Source organism: Mustela lutreola, chromosome 4 (assembly GCF_030435805.1).
Source record: "Mustela lutreola isolate mMusLut2 chromosome 4, mMusLut2.pri, whole genome shotgun sequence".
Classification (NCBI taxonomy): Eukaryota; Metazoa; Chordata; class Mammalia; order Carnivora; family Mustelidae; genus Mustela; species Mustela lutreola.
In genome coordinates, this window is record NC_081293.1 from 144979824 (window position 1) to 145006608 (window position 26785).

At 36.2% G+C, this 26785-nt stretch overlaps 1 protein-coding gene across 1 annotated transcript in view; it reads left to right on the forward strand.

Moving 5' to 3' along the window:
• Positions 1 to 2734: 2734 nt before the first annotated feature.
• The window catches only part of AHR (aryl hydrocarbon receptor), a 49127-nt gene continuing 25076 nt past the window's right edge, over positions 2735 to 26785 (forward strand). The window contains exons 1-2 of the mRNA XM_059171287.1: positions 2735 to 2869; positions 13852 to 14039. Coding sequence (XP_059027270.1) covers positions 2805 to 2869; positions 13852 to 14039 — 253 coding nt within the window. The 5' untranslated portion in view covers positions 2735 to 2804. The remainder of the gene's footprint in view (positions 2870 to 13851; positions 14040 to 26785) is intronic.

Below are 26785 nucleotides of genomic sequence, written 5' to 3' on the forward strand. Positions count from 1 at the left end.
GGTACAGGTCTGTGAATCACCAGGTTTATACACTTCATAGCACTCACTATAGCACATACCCTCCCCAATGTCCATAACCCCACCCCTCTCTCCCAACCCCCCTCCCCACAGCAACCCTCAGTTTGTTTTGTGAGATTAAGAGTCACTTATGGTTTGTCTCCCTCCCAATCCCATCTTATTTCATTTATTCTTCTCCTACCTCCTTAACCCTCCCATGTTGCATCTCCACTTCTTTTTAAACAGAAATTTCACCATTGATGCCCTGATATTTCATTAGTCTCTCACACCTGCCAAGCTCCTTCTGACTAAAGGGATGTTGCTTGTACTGTTGCATTGGCTTGGAATGCTCTTGCCCTATTTTCTCCTAGGTAACCCTGTTTCTCCTTCAGATCTCAATTACCATTTTTTGGAAAAGCCTATCTTTGCCTTAATGAATAGGTCAAATTCCCTAAAAGATTACAATATTACAATGTTTCTGGAAAGCAAGGTACATTTCTGTTTTTTTTGTTTTTGCTTTTTTTTTTTTTTAAAGATTTTATTTATTTATTTGACACACAGAGAGAAAGAGATCACAAGTGGGCAGAGAGGCAGGCAGAGAGTGGGGTAAGCAGGCTCCCTGCTGAGCAGAGAGCCTGATGTGGGACTTGATCCCAGGCCCCTGAGATCATGACCTGAGCTCAAGGCAGAGACTTTACCCATGAGCCACCCAGGCGCCCCTACATTTCTATTTTTGTTCACCATTATGTCCCCAGTACTAGCACAATTCCTGACACAAATTTGTTACCCTCAAAATAGCTCTTGATGAATTAAGGTGTGGAGAGATTAATATCAGTTTAAGAATCCCAAATAGTATGCCATTTGAGTTGGGCACTCTATTTCTGTGGAATAAAGTGGAGGGAGATGAATTAGGGATATTGCAAAGAATAAAACACAATAGCATTTGCTGTAATAATTAGAACTGGAAGGGAAGTTGGCAATATTTCATAGGTGATCTACAGAATGGCAGAGCCAATGATAAAGCAGTTTCAGCTAAACCAAACGATAAGTTCAGTTTATTGATGCACCGAATTTGAGGTTACAAACTCACCAGGTGGAAAAGGCTTGAGGACATACAAACTGTAGGAATGGATATGGCGGGAGATATCATCTAGACATATTAGTCTGGATATCCTTCTGTCCCTGACAGGTAAACATATTTCTCTCTTTGTGTTCACTATCCTGGTCATCAGCACAGACTCAGAAATCTTGGAGACATTTGAGATCGATGTCTTCTATTTCCTTCTTCCTTTCTATCATCATCTATTTGTTCCTTCTTCTTTCTGTCCTACTGCCACTTCCCTGGACTTTGACCTGGACTGTTTCAACAACTCTCTTACTACTCCCCCTGCGTCCAGGCTTGCTCTCCTGGAATGGAGTTTGCACGTTCCTCCCAGAGTGACTTGGCCAGACACCACACGGTCACTTCCTGCTGAGTATCTTTAAAAGGTTTCCACTGACTACAGGACAAAATCTAGAGTCTTCATGAAGGCTTTGTGATTTGGTCCCAGAATTCCTGAACTTCACTTCCGGCTCCTCTGTCCAATCTACCAGATTGCTTATCTCCAAATGCTGCGTGATGTCCTTCTTCCTGGCTTCCTTTCCGTCCCACTGAAATCTGACTGTAGAATAATGGAAGTTTTTCTGGCTGGGGAAAAGATACTATATTGTCTAGCATGGGGGCAAAACAAAACTAAAGGCCAGGGAAACTCTCAGCCTTCAAGTTCAACGGGTACGTGGCCTCCTGAATGAAGTCTTGCCCTCTAGGAAAATATTTAGAGCCCCATTGGTTATCTGCCAACTCGCTCTAATTCTTAGCCATAAGTTTGCTGAGTCACTCTCACGTAGGTGAAGTTAAGCTCACTATTTGGTCTGTGTGTGTTGCGCTACTCAAGCTACAAAGAGTTTGGCTACTGCATAATCTGTTGTCACACCTCTTTTCTGGACTGCAAATGTTTCCACAGAGCCCACCCCCTCGACCTCAAGAAGATGGCTACTGGAAGGGAGGGCGGGGGCGCGTCGTTACGTCTTCCGTCATCACACGCAGGGAGGGTGGGTACCTCAAGGGAATGGACTAGAGGGGTGGGGCCAATAGGATGGGGCGGGGCTACGGTGTGCTGGGCGGAGCCCGAGAGGGGTCGGGGGCGCGTCTGCTATTCAGCGGGTGTGTGCCGCGGCGAGAGGCGTCGCAGGGGGAGTCCACTCGACGCTCGGTCCCGAGAACGTGACCAGGACCAGAGACAGCCGCGTAGCCGAGCGGAAGCTGGTGGCACCAGAGTGCGGCCAGAGTCCGAGTTCGGCAGGCGGGTAGCACCCGGCATAGGGGAAGCCCCAGGAGCAGCGCGGCGGCGCCTCCCTTACCCAAGGGGCCGCGGCGACGGTCACGGGGCGCGGCGCCAGAGCGCGCGACCCAGGCCAGGACTCCAAACAAGCGGGCCAGGCTCCTCCTCCCCCCGGGCCGCCTCACCTGCGGTCGGCGCAGCGCCGCCTCCTCCCGTGCAGACGGCACCTGCGCCGCTTCGCTCACGGGTCTCCGCCCCTCGCCCTCCGCTCCAGACCCGGGTAACGCACCTGGCCGCGCGGGGCTGCTGGAGTCCCGGTTCGGGGCGCGCGGCGTCTGAGCCACCGCCTGGGGAGGACGCAGGTGGAGCGGGCGTGACTTCGTGGAAGCCGGCGCCGGCTGCTGCAGTCGTCCGGGTTGCTGCCGGATCCCGGGCACCGGGCAGTGTCGCCCGCTCCCGGGAAGGAGCCGCCGCCGGCTGGGCACCATGAACAGTAGCAGCGCCCACATCACCTATGCCAGTCGCAAGCGGCGGAAGCCGGTGCAGAAAACGTGAGTGTCGGGAGCGCGTCCCCTGTGCTGGTGCGGGGTGGGGGTGGGGGGCGCTACCCCGCCCCCAAATCCTCGCCGTCTAGAGATTAGGTTCATTCCTGATACAGGCTGTGGAATCGAGATTTGGAGGCCAGCGGGGAGACCCAAGCCTTGGATTTTTCAATTTTTAATTACTGCATTTAAAAAATTGCGCGCCTCCCCCGTCCTCGACGCGCACGCACCCTCTCGCACCCCCATCCTTCTGCACCCTTGTTCTCTTTTCTGTGTTCCTAATTTGTTGACAGGTCTAGCCTGCCCTATGGGGCTGGTGGATTAGTTAGCATAAAACCGCCTTGAAATCCCCTTCCACTTTTAATATCCTCATGGGTTAGGTTAAAGTACGGTTATTATTCCCATTCCTTGGTAGGGCCAGATGTTTTAAAGAGCTAAACACGTGCCGTCTGTAAGAAAGGCTCCGAGTTCCTGTGAAGATATTTTTCGGTCCCTGCAACTGGGTTTCTGCTGCGCTTCTATATACTTATTTGGCAGTAATTTTGTAGCGCTCAGCGTGATCTATCGGTAAAATATATAGAGGTGGTAGCGGGGATGAGTGAGTGTGGTGGACAGGATATAGTGGGGGATTTGTATGTTCAGCCACACTTTGGGGGAAACTTCCTTACACTTTAGAGGTGATTTTAGGGTGTGTGAATTGAAAGATTTGGAGCTGGAATTATTGAGACAGACGTTTGCATTCCTAGCATCTTTTTTTAATTACCTTTTCCTCCTGCTTCCAAGTTTGTCAATTCTAATTGAGCTATTAGAAACTTAGATATTTTGTTTGGGTGAGATATTTGTGTAAGATGGTAAATACTTTAAGATAACGTTTCAGAAAAAAAAATCTGTGCTTGACACAGATTGACTGCTGGGAGTTGGCTGTATTCATGTGTTTATTATTAATGATGATCTTTGAGTTACTTAACATTTTTCAAATTTTCATAAACCATTTTAAGAACACAAAGGTTTACTCAGCACAAATCAGAAGTGTGCATTTTGCTTAAAACTTAATTTAGGTCATTAATCCAGCTCAGAAAAGTAACAGTTTAAAATTTTGATTTGGAACCAGTAACTTGATTTTTCATTATTTTCATTATGTGTCATTATTCTGGAGTTTTAATTTCCTTTTAGAATTTCAGTTATCATAGTTCTTCAGATTTAGGGTTGGCATTAACAGAGGACATTAACCTATAAATATACTGATTAAAATTCAAAGTCTTATCCTGCAGTGGGGCTGACATTAGGAATACTGCCTAGTCAGCAGTTTTGTGTCTTGGAAGTTCTGTGACATGTGTTTTGTGGAGTGGTTTCTTATATAAAAATGTATTTGCCTAACTTAACCTTGTCTTTGATGGTTATTTAAAATTGAGAGGTATCCCAAATGCCTGTTCTATGTATTTATTAATACAGTAGTACACTTAGCATAATATAAAATGGATTTTATATGTATGGTTAGAAAACTTGAACATCTTCCTGGTGAATTTTTAGGTTTCAGTCATTGTTGTAACAAAGTATCTAGATGACTTTAAAAAAAATCAAAAGCCTTAGTATTGTATTCATTATAAAGTTTAACAACTTTGGCTTTAATTAACATTTTATTAAAGATCTTCCCTTTAAATATATTACATTTTTTATTTGTATAAGATGTACCTTTCATTATTTTATCTTAACATTTTAATAGACTTCCTAAAACCTTTTAATATATTTGTATTTAATAATCTCTTATAATACAGTGTAACTAAAGCATTTTCCACATTCACCTTCATTTTATTTTAGTTAGTATAGATGTTTATCAGATCTCTGTTGAGCGCCATGCATTGCTTCTAGTCATATAAATACATCAAAATGTCACTACATTGCCTCCTAAGAAAAGCCTACTACTGGCATTTACAGAATCAGGTGAAATTGATTATAACTTTTTACCTGAATGAAAAAATGGTTCACTCTAGAAGGCAACTAATCAAAGTTCATTTTAGGAATGTAGCCATTAAACCTAATATTAAATTTAATATTAATTTTTAGTTACTAGTTTTTAGCTAATGAGGTCTAAAATAGGCCAGCATTGTCAGAAAAATAGATCAAGTCTGAGCTGAAAATGCTATAGAGATCTATTTAATTTTAATCCCTTAAGTGAGAGTCATTTTATTTTAATGAAAAAATGTGCTATTATAATTATAGGACTGTTACTTAGACAGTCATTTTAATATACAGTTCCAAAAATTTTGGAATTAAGTAGGTGATAACTTTAATCTACGTTCTTCCAGTGCATCTTCAGTTGAATTTATCAAACAAGATAAACTCCCTCTAGTGGCAAATCTCACATTGAAAATTATCTAATTGATAGGAAATATAACTTCTGTGTGTTCAATTTAATGCCACTAAAGGATCTTGTATATAGTGGATGCTCACTAAATGTTTCCTTTCTTTTTGGAGTAATTAAATTAGGAAATTAAAGCATATGAACCAACCTTGCACCAGACCCATGTTCTAAAAACATTTTCATAAGATACCCTTAGCAATGGATTCTTTTGTAACTTTCCTTAAAGTGTTGCTCTATATGTAATAACCATGCTTGGAAGGCAGACAGTTGGTTTTGTTTTTTTTTTAACTCAAATTTTTTCCTGTTTTATTTTCTTTGGAGATGAAAGTATTTTCATTTGCTTACTTTGGTTAGTTAACTTTCTTAATTTGTCTCATCAAAATAGGTTAAAAGCACACTATTGAGTTAAACAGAATCTTTTTTCTTAATAATAACTTTATATATTTTTATAGTTTAAAAATTTTATTACTACAGAGAAAGTTTTAGTGGAACTTCAATTTACTGTATTTCTAGAAAGGTATTACTGATCGTTGGTAAATAATAGGTGTTGAGTAAATACTATCTACGCTTAAAAATGATAATCACAGTAATGGTGGTCAAATAGCCATCATGAAATGTCAGAACTGGTAATAACTTCTTAGTCTTGGATGATTCTTTTTCCTTATTAACATAATAATGTTATATAATACAAAAGAATGGTCTTTCCTGCAATATTTGCTAAATTGCTGTTCTGTTTAAGTCCAATGAGCCTCATTTATATAATACTTAGTAAAATTCTGTATTGTCTTACTAAAAATGTTTTATATAAATGTACTATGATACCATTCTAAATAGCTTTTAAAATAAAAAGATAAGTCTTTTGAATTACATAATTATTGCTTCACCATCATTTTTCTCTCAGATGGTTTAACTTAGTTTGTACATAGTGACCGTAGAGACTCTTACATATTGGAACTGTGAATTGAGTAAGTGAAAGTGTTCAGTTATCAGCATTTGTGGAAAATAAATAGCAAATAGAGGGAAAAGTGAGAAATAAATTGAAGGAGCTTTAGGTCTAAGTTAAAGAATAGGTCTAGTTTCCTTGCTTTTGTAGATCTGAGTAAGTGATTGACCAAGAGAGCAGGACAGTCAGCACCTATACTACCACTTTCACAACTAAACTTAACAGAACAAAAGCTTGTTATACACTGTAAAGGTTGTTAATGATATAAATGAAACGGAAATGTAAAAGTCTATTCTTTAAAGAATTTCAGCTTACGTTATCATAGAACAATCAGTTCTCCTGTAAGACGCAGTATATGATTATGTTCTCAGTTATGGTTAGACTGAAAGGTGCTACTCCACTGACAAATAAACTTACAGAGTACGTGCTTAGCATTGTATGTAGTTAGAACAAGTACTTAGAAATCAATACCATGCAAATCTCTAACGATAGTACATTTCTGCTTCCACAGTTCTTTGAAAGTGGATTTTTTTGCACAGTGGTTTAATTATCAAAAAGCTACTGTTTGTTAGGACTTACTGTAATATTTGTGTGCATGGTGCTTTATATACACTTTATTTTAAAATGGTAGTATGAAAGGTATTATTATTTATTTTATAGATGGAAATCTGAGGTTCAGATTCGGCATTGTCGGGTAGTAAATGAAAAAACCTGAGTTTGAATATCAGATTTCAGGTTTTATGGCTCCAAAGCTTATGTTATTACCAACTTCACAGTATTGCTCATGTGAATAAGTTTAGTGATACATAAGGCACACCTGTATATTAGGGATTTCCTGAATGTCCAGTGTTTCTCCTTACATACTTAGTGTTCTGAAATACATGACTTACCATTTCCTAGACTTTTGTTTAACTCCACACTTGCACTCATGCTCTTTCCTCTTAGTCTTTTCCTACAATCTTCTTAATTTACTACCTCCCTCCCTCCCTCCCTTTAAAATACTGTTTTCAGTGGCTGCATAGTATTCCATCATGTGAATATTCCATAACTTAACTGTTTTTCCTTTGGGAGTAAATTCTGTTATTTCCAACCTTTTAATACTTTAGTATTTCAGAGAATAATCCTTAGATACATGAATTTCAGGCAAATCTTAGTTGTTTCCTTAGAAAAAATTCCTGTAAGTGGAATTTGGAAGTTCAAAGTTTTATATGTATACTTTCAAGGTTGGAGCCAAATGTGCTCTGAAACATAGTGTCAAATTACTCTACAGAAGATTTATTCCTATTGGTTATATGTGAGAGTGTCTGTGCCCTTGCATTTTTGCTTTAAAATGTGGTTTGTCAATTTCATAGGCAAAAAAAGACAGGAGGGATAGGTAATTGAACATAAATGTTGGAAATGTAAATGTGTATGTGTGTGGTATGTTGTAGTCATAGTAGTTACAAATAGTATAAATGGAGATTTTTCTTCTTGAGGTATCCTTTACATATTGCTTTGCTTTGTCTTATATTTTTCAGTTGTTTGTTGGCTTTCCCCCCTATTTTTGATTGAATTTTTTTTTGGCAGTGTATTCCTATTAACACATGCACAGTTAAGAAAGTTAGTAAATTAAAAAAAAAAAAGTCAGTAAATTGTGTATAATGCTTTCTTCTTTTTAGCATATCAGGTATTATCTGTTGATCTTTTATTGTCATAATTAATTAGTGTTCTTTCATTTCGCCTTTGCCCTCATCTTTCTTCACCCTCCCAGTATAACTTTATCACTATTTTAAATACACTTTTGATGCTTCATTATTTTTTGACTGTAAATATTGTTTACTGCTGAGCTATGTAATATGCTATGATTACATTTTCCTTCCTTCTGTTCCATGTTATCATTGATTTTGTTTCTATCTATTTTTCATCTTCTTATTACTATCTGGGTTTTAGTTCTCTGTTAGGTTTATTGTTTCTGTCTCATGTTTTCCCTGTCTGGCATGACTTGTTTGAAGAGAAGGGTCTTTGTAGAGGGCTATATGCTTTGTGGTCATGAAGCTGGAAGTGAATTACCTGTCTTTTAAGATCTGATTTACATGTCACATCTTCATGAAACCTGCCCTCATTACTCTACCTGCTCTTACTTTTCTCAACTCTTGGGCATCACTTTTGTGGCAACTGGATTATTGTATGATACATTGTGTTTGATTTTGCCTTATTACAGTGCATCTCCTTCTAGTAAAAAAGATAAATTCTTTAAGGTTAGGTCAGTCTTTTATTTGTCCTTGTGACAACAAGAGCTTCCTAGTATCATGCATATGGGTATTTGGGCATTGTTTACTAACTTAACGACTGACCACTTACAATTTTTGTTTTAGTGCTTTAGGTATGGTAGATATATTTTATGTGTGTTCCAATGGAATTTTTTTTTAAAAGTATATATATATTTTTTAAAAAAATATATTTTATTTATTTGACAGACAAGAGATCACAAGTAGGCAGAGAAGCAGGCAGAGATAGAGGAGGAAGCAGGCTCCCCGCTAAGCAGAGGTCCCAGGACCATGGGATCATGACCTGAGCCAAAGGCAGAGGCTTTAACCCACTGAGCCACCCAGGCGCCCCTTAAAGAAGTATATTAACATAAGAAGAGGTAAAAGGCAATATTTGCAGTAAGTTTTTTCAGGATTTTGGGAGTAACCAGGATTTCTAGGGCATATTTCATGGTCTGGTTTTCACCTATAAGGTCCTAGAGACTGTAAAGTATTTGTACGTTATTGCCTCTTGCCTCAGAAGAAAGGACTTATCACAGCTATAGAGTGACAGCAAGAGAGTGACTGAAGAAATATGACTCATTAAAAGTGGCTTCCAGCTAGAATTCTCCTAAATTTTTATAGATGTTTTTCTCCCCATCTAGGGAAATAAAATATTCACCTGTATTCAGCTTGCCAGTGAAATTTTACTTCATTTGTGTTAAAGATCACTTCTCCAACATTACATTAATCATATAATTTAAGACATCACACATTCAGCATTTACATTCAGAGATAAATAAGTGCACACTGAAGCCATGGGGTGGAAATGATGAATGAATGGCTTGAGTATAGTCACTAGGGTACAGAGATTTACTGAAGAATATTTCAATTGGCTGTTGGCTTGAGTGAAGATTATTACCATATCACATGGAGAGAAGGGGCTGCCTAAGTTCTGGAAAATATGAATGAGAGACACTGGAAGTAAAGACAAACAATTTATTAGTATATGGAATAAACATTTGGGAGTAGATTAAATCACTGAGAGGAAAATGCTGATAGAACAGACTCAGTACTGCAGTAGGTAATCTCTATTAGAAAATGTTGCTTTAATCTCAAAGGATTACTAAAGCTATATCTTTGCATGTCATTTGAGGTTTTATGATAAATGTATAAAAACAAACATTTACAGTTAAGGTGATTTTTATGACTAAACTGGGTTAAAATTTTAACTTTGTGTTCTGCACTGGGCACTAGAGATGCCCCTAAGACATTCTACACTGGGATATGAAAAAGGCTTTAAAGATGGCGCTCAAACTGGCATTGGATGTGCTGTTGGGCTTGTTAACAGCAGTACTAACAGCACACAGGGCTTTAAAACAGAAGCACGGCAGGCAGTCAACTAGAGTCTTGATTTCACAACAGTTCTGATTTGCAGGTTGGGACAAGGTTTCTGAGGTAAAGTTTAAAAAAACATAATAAATAGCTCCTTTGCTATATCAACATCAGTGGTCTCTATTTCAAGAGATAGCTACTTCAGATCTTTCAAATCTAATCTTATAGGGATGTTTGTTTGTATTTCAGATGTGGCTTTTTATTTAAATAGATGCTTGGCACTATATTTTGGCATAGATTTAAAGGCAGTAACAAAAGTAAAAGTACTAGTGTAACCAAAGTCGAGTGTAATGGATGTAAGTTTACTCTCTATATTTATTAAATGCATCTTTAAAATGTATAGATAAGGATGAAATAGTTTCACAAAATAGTTCTGAATATTTCTTACAAAATCAGTGAAAAAGCATGTCATGTCTATTACTTCAGCTTTTACAACAGTGTATTTGAAATGCCATGCCCTCTGGATACTTCTCAGCTCTGACCTTACTTCTTTTTCTGTACATTTGATTTTGTTATGTAACTTTTAAAATATTTTGCCTTGGATATTTTCCCTTTTTCTTATAATTCATCCTCTGTTGTCTTTGCCTGTGCCTCATCCTCAGCCTTATACCTAAATTTGGTATCATCAAGGTCTGTCCTCAGGTCTCTTTCTCTTTGGTGTACCATCTCTTAGGAATATAGTTATTACCTCAAGCTACAAATTTCAGTTTAGTAACCTCTCCCTCATTCAGTGTTTTCCTCTTCCATACTTTCTGTGCCCCATCAGCAAACATTTGTGTCTTGGTATACAGCAAACTTCGTGGTGGGCACAAAGTGCTATGTTTAAACATCTCATGCCAGGCCTTACTATGTGTACTGTCACTGCCTTTGGTGAGGCTCTGATTACTTTTTTTCTGGATGCTTCTGATCAGCAGACATTAATTGAAAGTTCACTCTATGTCAAGTACTGTGCTGAGCAACAGAGATACAAAAATGATAAAAGCTACATAGTAATAAGAACAACAAACAAGTATATGTAACACCGGTTATGTAACTTAGGAAATTTGATCCCATGCTAAACCTTCCATAATGTGCATAATAACACACGGGAGCTGTGGGCAGTTTGACATCTTTCAGAGAAGTGTTTTGCCCTAGCTCAGGTTTGAAGTCCGCTGCGAGCCAGCATAAGATAGGCAGCAGTACCAGGTGGAGGAATATCTTGAATGCTCTTTTTCTTCTCTGTGTCCTATCAGTTTGTCTTGCCTCGAGGTTTGTTTCTGTCTTCTCCCTGATGTTTTATAATCATTGCTGGAAAGCTACCAGGAGTGCAAGATTTCAGTTTCAGCTTGTTGGAAATGCTATCTGCACAGAATATTCCTTAATGGAGTGGTTGTGTAAGACATTTGCATCTGATGCCTAAGGTACAGAAGTAGTACAGGAGGGATGCGTTGTGAGTAGGGCAGGGAGGACTTCACAAAAGTGATCGAATTGAGCAGGGCTTTGAAGCTAATGGAAGAGAACAGGAGAATTCTGGAGAGTAGCATGTATGAAGCACCAAAATATATATTGGTAACAAAGTAATTTCTTCCCTCTGGCATATAATGGACAGGAAAGGATTTGGTTGGAGAAATGAGGCCAGACGACAGTGGACCGTAAAAGATCCAGAAGCATTTTTTTTTTTTTTTTTTTTTTTTTTTTTTTTTTTTTGCTAGGCTAAGGAACATGGACTGTGCAGAGCCACTGACATGGATTTGATTTGAGGAGTGACATGGATTTGTATTTCAGAAAGCGGTGCTAGCTTGGGTGAGAGCTGCCCTGCATTTCATCCTCTCCATAGCCAGAGTCAGCTTAGTAAAATACAAGACTGGTCATGTAAATCCCAGCTGAAAGATGAGTCCTAGATACCAAAGTCTAACTTTATACCTTTCTGGGAGGAATTTTGCTGTTTGCTCGGTCTTCAACATTTTTTCATCAGATACCCACAGGGCTCACTCTTTGGCCATAGCTATGTCAGTACTGCAGCAGAACACCCGAGATCCTTCCCAGCTCTCAAAACCAGCACCCTTGTCACTCCCTAATTCCTTCTCTTGCTTCTTATTTTTCTTCTTAACACTTACCAGTCCACAAAGTCTTATGTTTGTTCATTCATTTATTTATTTGTGTCTTCCACTGAAATGTAAGCTTCATGAGAACAGGAACTTTAGTATGCATTGTTCACTGCTGGGTCGTCTGTGATTGGCGCACGGTAGGCGGTCACTGTTGCCAGAATGTGGCCTAACTAGCTTCCCCCTTCTCCTCTCTCTTGCTCTTTAGGCTTCACACTCCACACAGGGAACTTATCACAGTTCATCATTTCTCGGTCCTCCCTCCTCCTGAAACTTCCTTCATCTTTAAAGGCCCATCTCAGATATCAACTTGTCTATAAAAATCTTTTTTCAAACCTTTGCTCACATACTTTACTCCTATCATAATTTTTGAATATGTAGGAGAATGTCTTCCTTGACTATGCAGGACATGATAAGTACAAGGAAATATTTGTATTAACAAGTGATCAATCAGTAGAGAATTACTCAGTGAGGTCGGCATTCATTATAGGTAACATTTGGAATTCAGTTGAAATTAATTGAAGAAGTTTAAGATAATTTGAATTTGAGTATAAATGTAGTATGATTAGGGGAAAACACCTAGAGAAATAGTCACTAATTTCTGTTAAGTATGCAGTTATATAAACAGTCTGGAGAAAGTACCTGATTTATTTTGTATTTATGCCATATACTTTATCAATTTTTTAACTCTTATTTTTGTGGAAATAAAGTAAATGGTAATAAAAATAGAAACAGATACGTTCTAGAAATTATTTGTTAGGGACAATATTAAAACATTTAAATTTTATATTGACTTATTAATATATAAAGTATTCACCATATATGACATTGAAAACAAAGTATCTAGAAATATTTGTGATTAAATCAAATTAATAGCACTATATTCAAGCCAGTTTCTATTTTTAAGATACTATAATTTGAATTGTTGAAAATGTCTTTGTTTTCTCAATAAAAACTAGGGTGGGGGAGTCTTTGTTGTAAGAATACCCTGCATACATTTTTATTTTATGGCAAATGGAAAGGTGCAGAAGCATGATCTACTTTGCTTTATAATATCTTCTCTATATTTCAGTATGGATGTCTGATGATCTGTAAATTCATTTTAAATAGTGGATATCTGCTGTGAAAACCTGGCTAAGCCCTTTGTGTGAAGTTACCCAGTTTCTCATTTCTAAGCTCAAGTTCTACTGCTAACCATAAATATCTTTTCTGTCTTATGAAAATCATGCTAAGTGTTGGAGTTTCATTGAATTTTCTAATTGAGATATTAACTATGAGAGCTAATATTTATTTGTAATTATTGACCAGTCCTAAAAGCAAAATTTGTGAGTAATCACAGTTAACATCTGATATCTGTTGATCAATGAGTATAAATAAACAAAGTCAATTTTTTTTTTCAATGTTGAGGACCCCATTAGATGCTGGATGACCATCTGGAGGTCCCAGAGGGCTTTGAATACTTGTCACTTGACACTGATGAAAGTGTTAAATAGAGGAAGTTGGAGGTGATAAAGATAAGCTTTTTATTTAGGGTAGCTCTTATCTATCTACATCACAAATTGTTCCAAGATGCTTCTTGTAGAAGATTGCAAAAGAAGCATAATTTTTACATAATTTATTACAGATTTCTTTTTTTTCTTTCCATAACAATGGCTGGGTTTGAAGAAAAATACACTAGGATTTGTTATTGGGAATCATGATACCACAAATGTATGAAGTAGAGGAAGTATAAGGTATGTAAGATGTACTCAGCATTTTCTTAAGATTCCATAAGGTTTTAATAAAACATTATGAAGAATTTTACCCATCCCCTTGTTTTTCTTAATTAAGATATGAAAGGAGTATTTTGAGAGGATTTATGTTAACTTGAAGTAGATTTTAGGTGTTTGTTTTATTAGAGAAATATTTAGGAGCTATAATACAACAGAAATTTTTGCTCTATGTAGTTTAAAGTATTTTGTGGTATTTTGTTTGTTTTTCAGTGTCAAGCCAATCCCAGCTGAAGGAATCAAGTCAAATCCTTCCAAGCGACATAGAGACCGACTTAATACAGAGTTGGACCGTTTGGCCAGTCTGCTCCCTTTTCCCCAAGATGTTATTAATAAGCTGGACAAACTTTCAGTTCTCAGGCTTAGTGTCAGTTACCTAAGAGCCAAGAGCTTCTTTGATGGTAAGAAGTTTTGTTTATTAATGTATGGTAAAATTTAAGTAACAAAGCCAAACTTTTAGTATTTCTAAAAATAAGTGTTCCAGATTCATTCATCAAAAAGATGCTGCCACTTAAAGGACATGTGGTGTCATCCTTTGAAAATCGTATATTTGAATGTTATGCCCCTATTAATTTGTCAGATTCCAGTTCTCTTTCTTCCAGTTCAAATTTTGAAAGTTTCTCTCTCTCTTTTTTTTAATGGACCAAAACACATATACTATAACATATTTTTGCTGATTTCTTTCAATATGTTTTGTGTAGATATTTCATTCTTTAAAAATTAGGTATACTTCTACTTTATGTTAACTGTGTAATTTACTCCAGGAAAATGTCCTTAAATTTTTTTCCACCGGAAAGAACATGTTATTATAGGAGTCAGTAGAATTGGATTTCACTTTCCATTGTGCCAATGACAAACTATTCAATTTTAATCAAACCACTTAGCTTCCCTATCCCTCATTTTACTTAGCCCTGAAGTTAGTAATTTGAGCTAGGTGGTTACCTTTTAACCATATGTTATTTCATAGTATTTTAAATGGAAGTTTTTGTTTGAAGGCAATATTTCAGTGTATCTTCTCATGTAAAATAATTCCTCAGTTTCTCCTTTTATCTGTTTATAAGTAAGACATAGTTTTTTTTTTTTTTTTTTCTTTCAGGAAATGTTCAGTCTTTTAAATATATCATGTTATTTTACAAACAGCAGTAAAGAATTAATGGTAGAAATCTCAGTGGCCTGTCAGGGCTTCTCAGACTTTAATGTGCTTACAAATCACATAGGGATCTTATTAAGATGAAAGTTCTAATTCTGTAGGTAATTTCTGGTGGTAGCCAGAAATTTTGCATTTCTAACAAGCTCTCAGATGCTGCTGCTACTGTTGCCCTAGACACATTTACAGATGCTTGAATTTATAATTTGTGTTTAGAATATTGCAAAACAGTTAATTCCCTTTAGGTTTATATTTAAATGGTTTGAGTGCTTAGTCTGGACATTTTTTTCCTTTGCTTGCTGTGTATGTTCTTTATCTTGGATCAAAGCCATGTTGTTTAACAGTTGTGGTTTGGGCAATATACATTGATATGAGAATGATCCTTTCAGGGAAGATTATGCGGTTCAGGGTTTTATAGTGACAATTTTTTTCTGACTTATCAAGTCTTTGAGTTTTCCGTTTTCATCTACACCAGATTCTTCATCTTGGAGATGGATTATGTGGTATTCAGTGGTGTGCGTGTGTATGTTTATCAACTAAATAGTCATTTTGTGATAGCTCTGGGACTAGAACCCTGGTTTCTAGATGTCCTTTGTTGTTTTTCCGAACCATAGGACAGTTACTTCTCTTTTCTAGGAATCATTTATATAATGAGTCCTGAAGACTTTCCCCTGATCTGTGGCTCTCAAAGTGCCGTCCCCAAACAAGCAGCAGTAGTTTCACCTGGGAACTTGTTAGAAATGCCAGGTCTTGGGCACCACCCTAGACCTGCAGAGTCAAACTCTAGTCGAGTGGTGGGTTAGATGCATGTGGCAGTTTGGGAGCCCCTGTTCTAGACTGTAACCTTGAGGCATTCCTGGCTTTGTGGAATGCTATCCTAACCCTCAGCATTTCTTCATGTGCGGTGCTCATGGCTTGATCTTTGGGTGGAGGGGTTCCATGACATGTAGGATGTGGTCCCTGCCCTTAGAGATTTTACAGCCTAGAAGCCAAAGAGATGTTATTCCTTGACTCTGGTAAAGATGAATTGATGTTAGTCATTTTGCCTTTTTCTTTTTCTGCTCCTCTGTAATGGGTAATCAAACTATAAATGTTAAAAAGTGAAAAAAAATGTATTTTTTGTGCTCTGTTTAAAAGTGATGGATCAGGATTGAAGCAGCTTAGCGAGTAGCCAGCTGCCATTTAAGTATTAAAATCATTACTCTTTTCTAGGCTGTGTGTGTGTGTGTGTGTGTGTGCACACGCGCGCGTGCGCACGTGCTTGCGCTAATTAAGATAATATATGCATATTTAATGTATAAATTTATATATATATGCATATATATGTGTTTATATTTTTTTCATGGTTAGACATGTCTGTCCTGTTCAGTACCTCAAGTAAAGGACATTCTAAGCCTACCTTATAAAGAATGCAATAGCTTAGCAGGGCTCATTACGGAGTTCTTAGGTATTAAAAATTATTTCCTTAACTTTTAATTAATGAGTTTATTTTTTATTCTGGTTCAGTGTATTTAACAGAAGGATCTTATTATCCTGTGTCATTCCTTCATCAATTATATTACTTTTAATTTTACATCCTTTGCATTACTGATGTTTTAACTACATTATGTATGAGAATAATATGGAAAGCCTATAAAAATGAACAGATTCTCGGGCATGTTCCTCTTATGCTGATTCTGTGTAGTTCCTATGTAGAACCAGGGAATCTGTATTTTTCATATGTATCCTAGGTGAGTCTGAGGCACTGATTTAACTTGGCTTTGATTATGTCTGTATATTTATTTGATTATGTCTGAAATTATGTCTTAAAATTTTTTTTCTTTGCCTTCAGAAAGACAAACTGAAATGTATAAAATTTTGGGAAGACTGTAAATGTGTTTGCTTAGGTTTCAGTGGAGTACATACCCTAAGTAGTTTCATAGGTTGTTCAATACAGGTACAGAATTAGGTGGAAGGTGAGGGAAATAATCAGTAGAAAAGATCCCATAGTCTTCTCCAGACCTCCATGATGCAGAAAGGCAGTGCGATAGTTTGTAAGGACAAAGACAACAAATTTTTCAAGATAATTCCTAAGACCTGCACATATACTAAATGGTGCAAACAAGGAGACTTGGATCATGTTGACTGATGAGGATTTTTATGTGTAGTTAAAGCCAGTCTCCCACTATTAGGGAAACAGTATAGCGAAGTGAAGGGAAGCTCTAAGTGAATAACAGGATGCAAACAGGGGGTGTGTGAATTCCTGCGGAAAGAACAATATAAACGAGTAATCATACAATCTTGTTAGAAAGGAAACTCAAGTTTTACTGTAACAATAGATATTTTTCCAAGAAAATACATCTATTTATTGCGAGTTTAAATAATCCAGGTTGGGTGGATCTTCTTAAACTCTGGAGCCATGACCTTACTGCTCTGATGGTCTGAAAAGAGCACTTCTAGTTTAAGTACAATAATATCTATCCATTTCTAATTAGTCAAAACATTGTGAGATATAACTTAGAAGTACTTGAACAAGATTTAGGTATTTTTCAGTTATAGTAAAGTAAGAAGCAATTTCCTTGTAATTTGATATTACACTTTATTCTAAATAGTGTGGGTGCTGAATTCACAAAAAAGAAAAAGGAGGAAAAAGATTTCTGTTCTCTAATAGTTCTAATAGTGTCTCAGCAACTGTGACAAATAGAGTATGGGAAACCCTTTAGAAATGTACCTATTCAATATTATTAATGCAATACTTAGGTAGCATTTTCAAGGGAAGTAAAAAGATCTGAAGTTTTGTTAGATACTGGTTTTGGTTTGAGCTGAAGAACTAATTGAGAAAATCTTTGGATGTTTAATCCTTGAAAACTCTAGAACTGTGTATCTTCTAGATAATGAAGAGACTCTTCAGGGAATTATTTTTTACTTCATACTCTGTTTATGCTGCAGATGAGCTAATCATTATAAAATTTTTCATTTTTATATTATCATGCTGTGGTTTTTCTGGTGTAGTTAAAAGTACTGCGCCTGTTTCACTAAATATAATGGGAACTCCTTAGGGATATTATGTGTACTGCTGTATCTTAAGCACTTAGAGCAATGTCTGACCCATGGTAGGCGGTCAGTAAATATTATCTCAGTTTCACTAACTTACATCTGAAAGACAATGTAAAATGCAAAAATTGAAATTCTAGATTAGGTACTTAAAAATATAGGTCTAGAACTTACTGTAAGACATTAATATTTTGTTCTTTCCAGATAATCTGTTAGTAGCCAATTATAGTTATTCATTCCATCAGTTATCTTCATCTCTATTTATAAATAAACAGATGTGAGAAATATTTTGTGGAATTATAGCCATAGAATATTGTACATGGCCTCTGATTGGCTGGCTCATACAGTGAAACATGTATAAGGACTTAAGGATGCAAATGTGAAAGCTACATACATCTTTTTAGGACAAATTAGTATCAACTGTTACTGTTCTCAAATCAGTACTCCCTTTTGCATTCGTTAGCTATCTCTTTGCTCCTTTGCCTTCTCTTTATGGGTATTATCTTGTTCGTGGTTCACTGGTTGTTTTCTTCTTCGTTGGATGCTCCTTTTGTAACTCCCAGCAGTCTGGCAATCTTGGTACTTTTAAAATTTTTGTCAGCATAGATGGAATGTGCAAATAGACTCAGTGTTTTTTAAAAAATCACTCCCTTTGTAAATTTGATAGGTTAAAAATTCCAGAATAAGGTGATACTTTATTTCTCGTTTCTGCACAGTGGACACATGTAGACATGTTTTAAGGATTAATAACCTCAATATATTAATAAGGAGAGACTAATTAAAATAGCAAAAGCTGTTTAAGTTCTATTCAGTTTCCACAGTAACACTGCATTTCTGTGTTACCTACTTTTTTCCCTGGAAGACTTCTAGAAATTACGTATCTTTGAGGTTTCTCCGTAGAGCCTTTAGTGTTTTTTTTAGAAAATAAATACCCTAAATCCAAAATTGATGTTTTCTGATGTTAGTAATTAAACATGGTAAAGGGCCATTTTTGCCTCTCAAGACCGATTAAGTTAGTGCAGACCTGAAGACAGTTAAATGACCAAATGGAGCTGTGATCTGACAAGTCAGTGTGGACTTGGGTCCTGGAAATACAGGCTGAAAGCCTAAAGTCTTTAAAATTATTTTCAGACTTTTTCACCAAAATCTAGAATGTTAAGATTAAACCTTGCTCTGTTATAAAAAGAAAAGTGGAGCCTTAAAGTCACAAAATAGGTTTTGTTTTTAGTTTGGGGTTTTTTTTTTTTTGCACAAAATGAGTATTAAACTCAAATACCATGTTACCTCTGAGAGGGAAGATATCTAATAAGTTTAAATAATTTAATGACTATGATCAATAATAGTTTATTTGGGGAGACTAGGATTTGGGTGGTTATAGCCCAGCTTCTGAAATTGGTTGATACAAAGGGAAAGGCTTGTTTCCTCCCGTATTGTGTCTCTTAGTGCCAGGTCAAACAGCGGACATTGGGCTTGTTGACCAATCGGAATCAGTATGGTAGTGTTTATTCTTAGAAAGAGCACTTGCAGCACATTAAAAAAATTGGGTTAAATTTCATTATCACTTTTTAAAACATGCATCATTATATAAGTGTGTGTGTTTAAATTATTTTACCTTTGGACAACATCCCCAAAATTAAAAACATGGGTATGGTTAATTCATATCTCTGCTGAGACCCAAGTATCTAATGAGGTAGAAAAGGCAAAGAAGTTTTCTTTTAGTGAAGCAATAGTAGGGATCAGTGGCATGTAATATTTGTTATTTCAGTAAAATATTCATAGTACATATCACACCACTAAAATTTAATTGTTACCTGTGAGGTTTTTTACTTCCTCCATTATATCTTAGTCATGGGTTGTTCTTTGTGGCATCTTTAGAACCGAGGTCTATAAATTTAATCTGTGGTAAGGAAACTTAGAAACAAGAAAGAGTTAATTTTGTCTAGGTGTTAGGAAGCCTGACAGAAGTGAGTTTGGGGACCTGAGTTTCTAATTCCCAGCTCCTGCCTTTATAGGGAACAGTTTCTGGTTAGTTTAAGAACTAGGTGACAGAGGAGAACGACATCCGATTCTTACACATACATAAAACAATCATTACACATACTTAAAACAATCATTTTATAAAGTGTAATATTTACTTATTGGAATGTTCTAAATTCACGAAGTCAAAAAATGCTCTGAGAGGGGACGATGACAACAGGTAATTTACATGATGTGATGAGCTCACATTTATTCGATCTCATTGTTTACCAGGGATCTTTGTTGACTTTATTTTAAATTTAAAAATTATCTGTGCTCTTTTCTTCATCTTCCTTTTTTAAGTTATTTAACAGTTCATTTCCAGTTCATTAGGTTTTCAAAAGAGAGCTATTGTGTTTATTCATCTTCAGCTTGTGTGTTTCTCTGGATTTCAATCCTGTTTTGCTGTGTAACCCAGAACACTATCTTGAGAAACATACATATGAAAAATGAGTTTGAAAAAGCAGAGAAATGAATTATATAAAAAGCACTTGTGAAGTTGAAACTTTTAAAAGTTTGGTGGTTTTATATGTATGCTTTTCATTCATGGGATTTGTATGCTACTTTTACCTGCATTGCTATACTTGAAAGTCACTGTATACCAAGTAGTTTACAAAAATTTTGGTATCAAAGTATTTCAGCAAATATGATTTCTTAATTCTAGAAATATCTGTGGTGGTTTGCCTAAAAGATGAGCACATTCAAAATCATCATATAGTATTGTTTCATCTATCTCTGGTATTATCTACTTTTTTATAATTGAGCCTTTTTTCCCCCAGAATTCATATTCTAAAGCATGTAACTAATTATAACATTCATGATAGCCTCCATAACTAAAGCTATAAAATTTATAAATTCTTTTAAATTCTAATGCATGGCCTTTATTCTCAAATCTCTGCAAATTGAAACATGGTTGAATAAAAAGAATAGTAGAATATTCTTATTGAGTCTAGTTGAAGTTGTATTTAAATCCTGGCTCTTACATTTAATAATATGATCTTTTTGGATAAGGAATTTAATTTCTCTTTTCTTCAAATATTCTAACGTAGATTCATTAGGTTCTATGAATTTTTTTAAAATTTACTTTTAGAGCGAGTATGAGCAGGGGTGGGTGGGCAGAGGGAGTGAGAAAGAGAGAATCTCAAGTAGGCCATGTGCTCAACACAGAGCTGGGATGCTGCAGGGTTGATCTCATGACCCTGAGATCATGACCTGAGCTGAAATCAATAAGATGCTAAACCAACTGAGCCACCCAGGTGTCCCAGATTCTATGAATAAATTTAGTATTTTATATAGGATATTTTCATCACTGAGTATTCGTTTGCTTTGACAAGTATTTCCAAACAAACAAGTAGTTAATTTGTTTGATTTTTTTTATGTGGCTTTGTGATCTGGTTAGTAGAAATCTACAACATCTTCCTGTTATAGTGTTTTAGAAACTGTATTCACTTAGAGAACAAACAAGAGCCTGTGGTGAAATGCAGTTATGTTACCACTAAACATTTTATGTAGTAGTCATGTTTATGTCTTATTTTTAAAGCATGCTCTTACACAGCTTTTCTACTTTTTGATCAACCATTTAAAATCAGTAACTGAAATTCATTTATTCATAGGTGGAGATTTAGATTTTGGAGTCATTGTAATATAGTGGGAATAATACTCTAAATTATGAAAGTGAATAAAATATTCCAGAGGAGAGCAAATAGAATAACAGGAAAGATATCAGAGATGAGATGTTTTAAGTATGAATAGAAGTTGAGGAAAGCAAATCTGTGTGTATATAGAATATAAAACTGTGCTGAGGTGATAGTTTGCATAAAGATGCCTTCATTTGGTGTTTCAAGTTCTTAAATTAGGGGGTCAAAAGAAAATTGCACTTGAAAGTATAAACTAAAATGAAATTAAAGTCCATACAAAAAAATCTTAATACTACAGGAGTAGTTATTATGGTCCTTGATTGTCCATAGAAGCCAGAAAACCATTTAGGTATTTGCAGTGGGAAGTTGAGAAAGGAAACAAGCGTCACATCAAATCAATTTAACCTAAAATTGTATTGGATTATTCTGGTTTCTTCTAGCCTCAAATTTTCTCTTATTCAGTGGGGGTGCCTATTATGGTCAGTTTTACAGATATACTTTTGTCAGCTGGATTGTTGGTAGTGCCTGGTGTCATATGTCTTGGTCTATATGTTACGGAGGCAGCATTCCTTCTCTTTAACTTAGCATGGTGGAGGGAGATTGTCATAGAACAAAAGCACTGACAAGCAGGAGACATGGAGGCTAATCCTGTGGCCTTAGAGATGACCTTTAACCTCACTGTTGCCCAGGGTCTTCATCTTATCAGCATGGACAGTAAGAATGCTTGTGTGCCCCATGCTTTAAGTTTGTGGTGGATTTCTCCTAAAAAATGAGATGTGTGAAATCAATTTTATAATTAAAATTATTATATAAATTGTAATTATTTCTTGTGGAATACTGATATTTTACTTGTTTTAATGGATAATTTTGTGGTCATTGTGGAATATGCTTAGAGGCCATTCAGACCTGGTTGTCATATCATCTGACAATCTCTTGAATTAATTTTGTATTTTGATTTAGAGATGGAAACTTTGCTAATAAACTTTTTCGCCTTTTAGCATAATATGTAATAACTTATTCCCCCATATTGTTTCCTTTTTCAGAAGTGGCACACACTTAAATCTAGACAATTTATTCAGGGAGAGGTGACATGGCTTGTTTTGGTGAGGCTATAAACACTGGGCAGAGTGCCTACTTGCTGTATTTGTATACATACAGAATTCTGATTCTTTATGTCAGTCTTAAATTTTGTGCTTCTCTTTTGATCTTGTAAAATTGGCATTGAGTTATTTCCTGAAGACATTCCTATTAATAAGAGCACTCTTTAAGTAGAGGAATGATAATTTTAGAAAATAATAAAGCAGTGAGATCTGTAACATTTCTAAGTTATTTCCAAAACTGTGAATTTCCAAGATCATGAATTTCTGATGTCACTGATTCTTAAAACATGGCACCTGGTCCTCAGCATCACTTGGGAACTTCTTAGCAATGCAAACCATAAAACCCCACTCTAAACCTCCTAAATCAGAAATTTTATTTATTTATATATTTTTTATTTTATTGCGTCATGTTAGTCACCATACAGTACATCATTAGTTTTTGATGTAGTGTTCCATGATTCATTGTTTGTGTATAACACCCAGTGCTCCATGCAATACATGCCCCCCTTAATACCCACCACTGGGCTAACCCATCCCCCTACCCCCGTCTCCTCTAAAACCCTCAGTTTGTTTCCTGGAGTCCACAAGTCCACAGTCTCTCATGGTTAGTCTCCCCCTTTGATTCTAACCCCCCCCTTCATTTTTCCCTTCCTGCTCCTAATGTCCTCAAATAAGTGAAACCATATGATAATTGTCTAGGTAACGCAGAAATTTTAGAGTGAAGTGCAGCAATGTGTTTTAATAGCCATAGCCTTCCTGTTGATTCTAATGTCTGAAATTTTGAGAGTCACTGCTCTACTTGATTAAAGTCTGCTGCAGAATGCAGTTTGAATTCCACTCTTGTATATGTGGAAAGCTCAGTGCAACTCCTTCCCCACTGAAAAGGTAAACTAACTGCTCTTGTTGGTTCTGTTAATTCAGTGACCTAACACAGTTGCTTGGAATTGTGTATAATGAAATTTGAAAGTGGGAAAATGTTAAACATCTTTGGAAGTTGGTTTCCACTTAATTGAGAGCTGGAATAGGTCTAACTTTTAAGGACTTACTCAGCTTTAAGATGATGTTTTTTAAGATTTGCTAAAAAGACTGTAAACTACGGTTATGCAACCTATATTCAATCATAAAGATATAAACAAACATTTGCATTTTTGAAAGCCTGAATTTAGTTTCATTCTGCCTTGGTGATTAGAAATTTCTAGGTAGGAAAAAAAAAAAAAAAAAAACCTCTTAATATCATCAGAAACTATTGTGTAAACTGTGTAGACCTAATCTTTGTGTTTTAAAAAACTTAGGCTATAGTGTAGTCTTCTTTAGTTTCAGACTCTTCCTTCTTCCCCTCAAAAGAACACTATATTTATAAATAAATAACTTTGTGTTGAAATGAAATGTCTCTCTTACCCCAAAGCACATAGAAAAACCTCTCCTTAGGTACACTTAATATATTATTTAAATACTAATTCATCCTGGACTAAGCTAGGACTGTTTTCTTTATTTTTGAAAAATATTGTATTACTTAACTCTTTCTAATTTATAGAGGTTTATGTGGTTGAATTTTATAGTGATAGCTTTGCTTTCCTTTATGCTTCTATCACTGAGGGAATGGAATTTAACTTTTTCTGCCAGAAGTAATAAAGGAGATGATAAATATTATTATAAAATAAATTTAATTTGTATCAACACAAAGAGATTTAAAAGTCTTATGCTTTTTCCTGGCACAAGATATTTACCATGTCATCTTTCTGTTTAATTGAAAACTATAGTAACATTCAAAATATAGTTTACCACATGCCAATATTTCTCCCTTATGAAATTCTCTGTTGAACGATTCAGAGCATGTTTTTCAAAGAGGAAATAGTTGGCTTGCTAGGGAGAAGTGGAAATCCAAGCTTAGATGTATAAGGAAGGAAAATGCCATATAGCAAATGGATATGGTTAAATACTTGTGGGAGAAAAACTTGAATCAGTCGGTAAAATGACCATTTGATAATGCTGTGATAATATTTACATTCTAAATTCCTTCATCGGTTAGATCAAATTCTTGTATAGTTGCTTCACTGATCTCTCAAAGAGGGGAAATAATTGAAATATTTCAGTGCTTTATTATCTTAATATTCCACAGGCTGTCTAAAGTCAGATCTTCATATTTTGGAAGGTAGAGTATTCTTGCAGATGGGGAGGATTTTATCATATGTCTGTTTGTTATAGCAAATGCTTCTCGAGTAGCAGAATTGGCTGTGACTTATTTTCAGATACTACATTTTTTTCCTATCAAATGTGAATTTAATTCTAGTGATATAATGTTTAAAGTATCCTGTGCAATCTGATTATGCATATAATTTTTATAATAACTTACAATTGTGAAGTACTTTCAAATCTATGTTGTATAGTCGTCATAGCAGTCCTAATAGATTCTCTTTTTAGTGTCAGCTTTTCTTTCTTTTTTAAAAAATTATTTTTATTAACATATAATGTATTATTTGCCCGAGGGGTACAGGTCTGTGAATCATCAGGCTTACACATTTCACAGCATTCACCGTAGCGCATACCCTCCCCAATGTCCATAACCCAACCACCCTATCCCTACCCCCTTGCTCCCAGCAGCTCTCAGTTTGTTTCCTGAGATTAAGAGTCTCTTATGGTTTGTCTCCTTCCAGATCCCATCTTGTTTCATTTTTTCCTTCCCTACCCCCAACAATCCCCTACCCTGCCTCTCAAATTCCTCATATCAGGGACACCATAATTGTCTTTCTCTGATTGACTTATTTCACTCAGCATAATACCCTCTAGTTCTATCCACGTCATTGCAAACAGCAAGATTTCATTTCTTTTATGGCTGCATAGTATTCCATTGCACATATATATACCACATCTTCTTTATCCATTCATCTGTTGATGGACATCTATGTTCTTTCCATAGTTTGGCTATTGTGGACATTGCTACTATAAACATTCAGGTGCACATGCCCCTTTGGATCACTACATTTGTATCTTTAGGGTAAATACCCAGTAGTGCAATTGCTGGGTCATAGGGTACCTGTATTTTCAACTTTTTGATGAACCTCCATGCTGTTTTCCGGAGTGGCTGCACGAGCTTGCATTCCCACTAACAGCGTAGGAGGGTTCCCCTTTCCACATCCTCACCAACGTCTGTTGTTTCTTCACTTGTTAACTTTAGCCATTCTGACTGGTATGAGGTGGTATCTCATTGTGGTTTTGATTTGTATTTCCCTGATGCTGAGTGATGTTGAGCACTTTTTCATGTCTGTTGGCCATATGGAGGTCTTCTTTGTGGAACTGTCCATGTCTTTTGCCCATTTCTTGACTGGATTATTTGTTTTTTGGGAGCTCAGTTTGATACAATCTTTATAGATTTTGGATACTAGCCCTTTATCTGCTATGTCATTTGCGAATATCTTCTCCCATTCTGTCGGTTGTCTTTTGGTTTTGTTGACTGTTTTCTTTGCTGTGCAAAAGCTTTTGATCTTGATGAAGTCCCAATAGTTCATTTTTGCCTTTGCTTCCCTTACCTGTGGTGATGTTTCTAGGAAGAGGTTGCTATGGCTGAGATCGAAGAAGTTGCTGCTTCTGTTCTCCTCAAAGATTTTGATGGATTCTTTTCTCACATTGAGTTCTTTCATCCACTTTGAGTCTATATTTTGTGTATGGTGTAAGGAAATGGCCCAGTTTCATTTTTCTGCATGTGGCTGTCCAATTTTCCCAACACCATTTGTTGAAGAGACTGTCTTTTTTCCATTGGACATTCTTTCCTGCTTTGTCGAAGATTAGTTGATCATAGAGTTGAGGGTCTATTTCTGGGCTCTCTATTCTGTTCCATTGATCTATGTGTCTGTTTTTGTGCCAGTTTTGATGATATATATACTGTTTTGATGATTTACAGCTTTGTAGTAGAGCTTGAAGTCTGGAATTGTGATGCCACCAACTTTGGTTTTCTTTTTCAACATTCCTCTAGCTATTTGGGGTCTTTCCTGGTTCCATATAATAAATTTTAGGATTATTTCTTCCATTTCTTTGAAAAAAAAAAAAAGGTATTTTGATAGGGATTGTGTTAAATTGTGTGGATTGCTTTAGGTAGCATAGGCATTTTCACAATATTTGTTCTTCCAATCAATGAGCATGGAAATTTTTTCCATTTCTTTGTGTCTTCCTCAATTTTTTTCATGAGTACTAGTCTTCTGAGTATAGGTTCTTTGCCT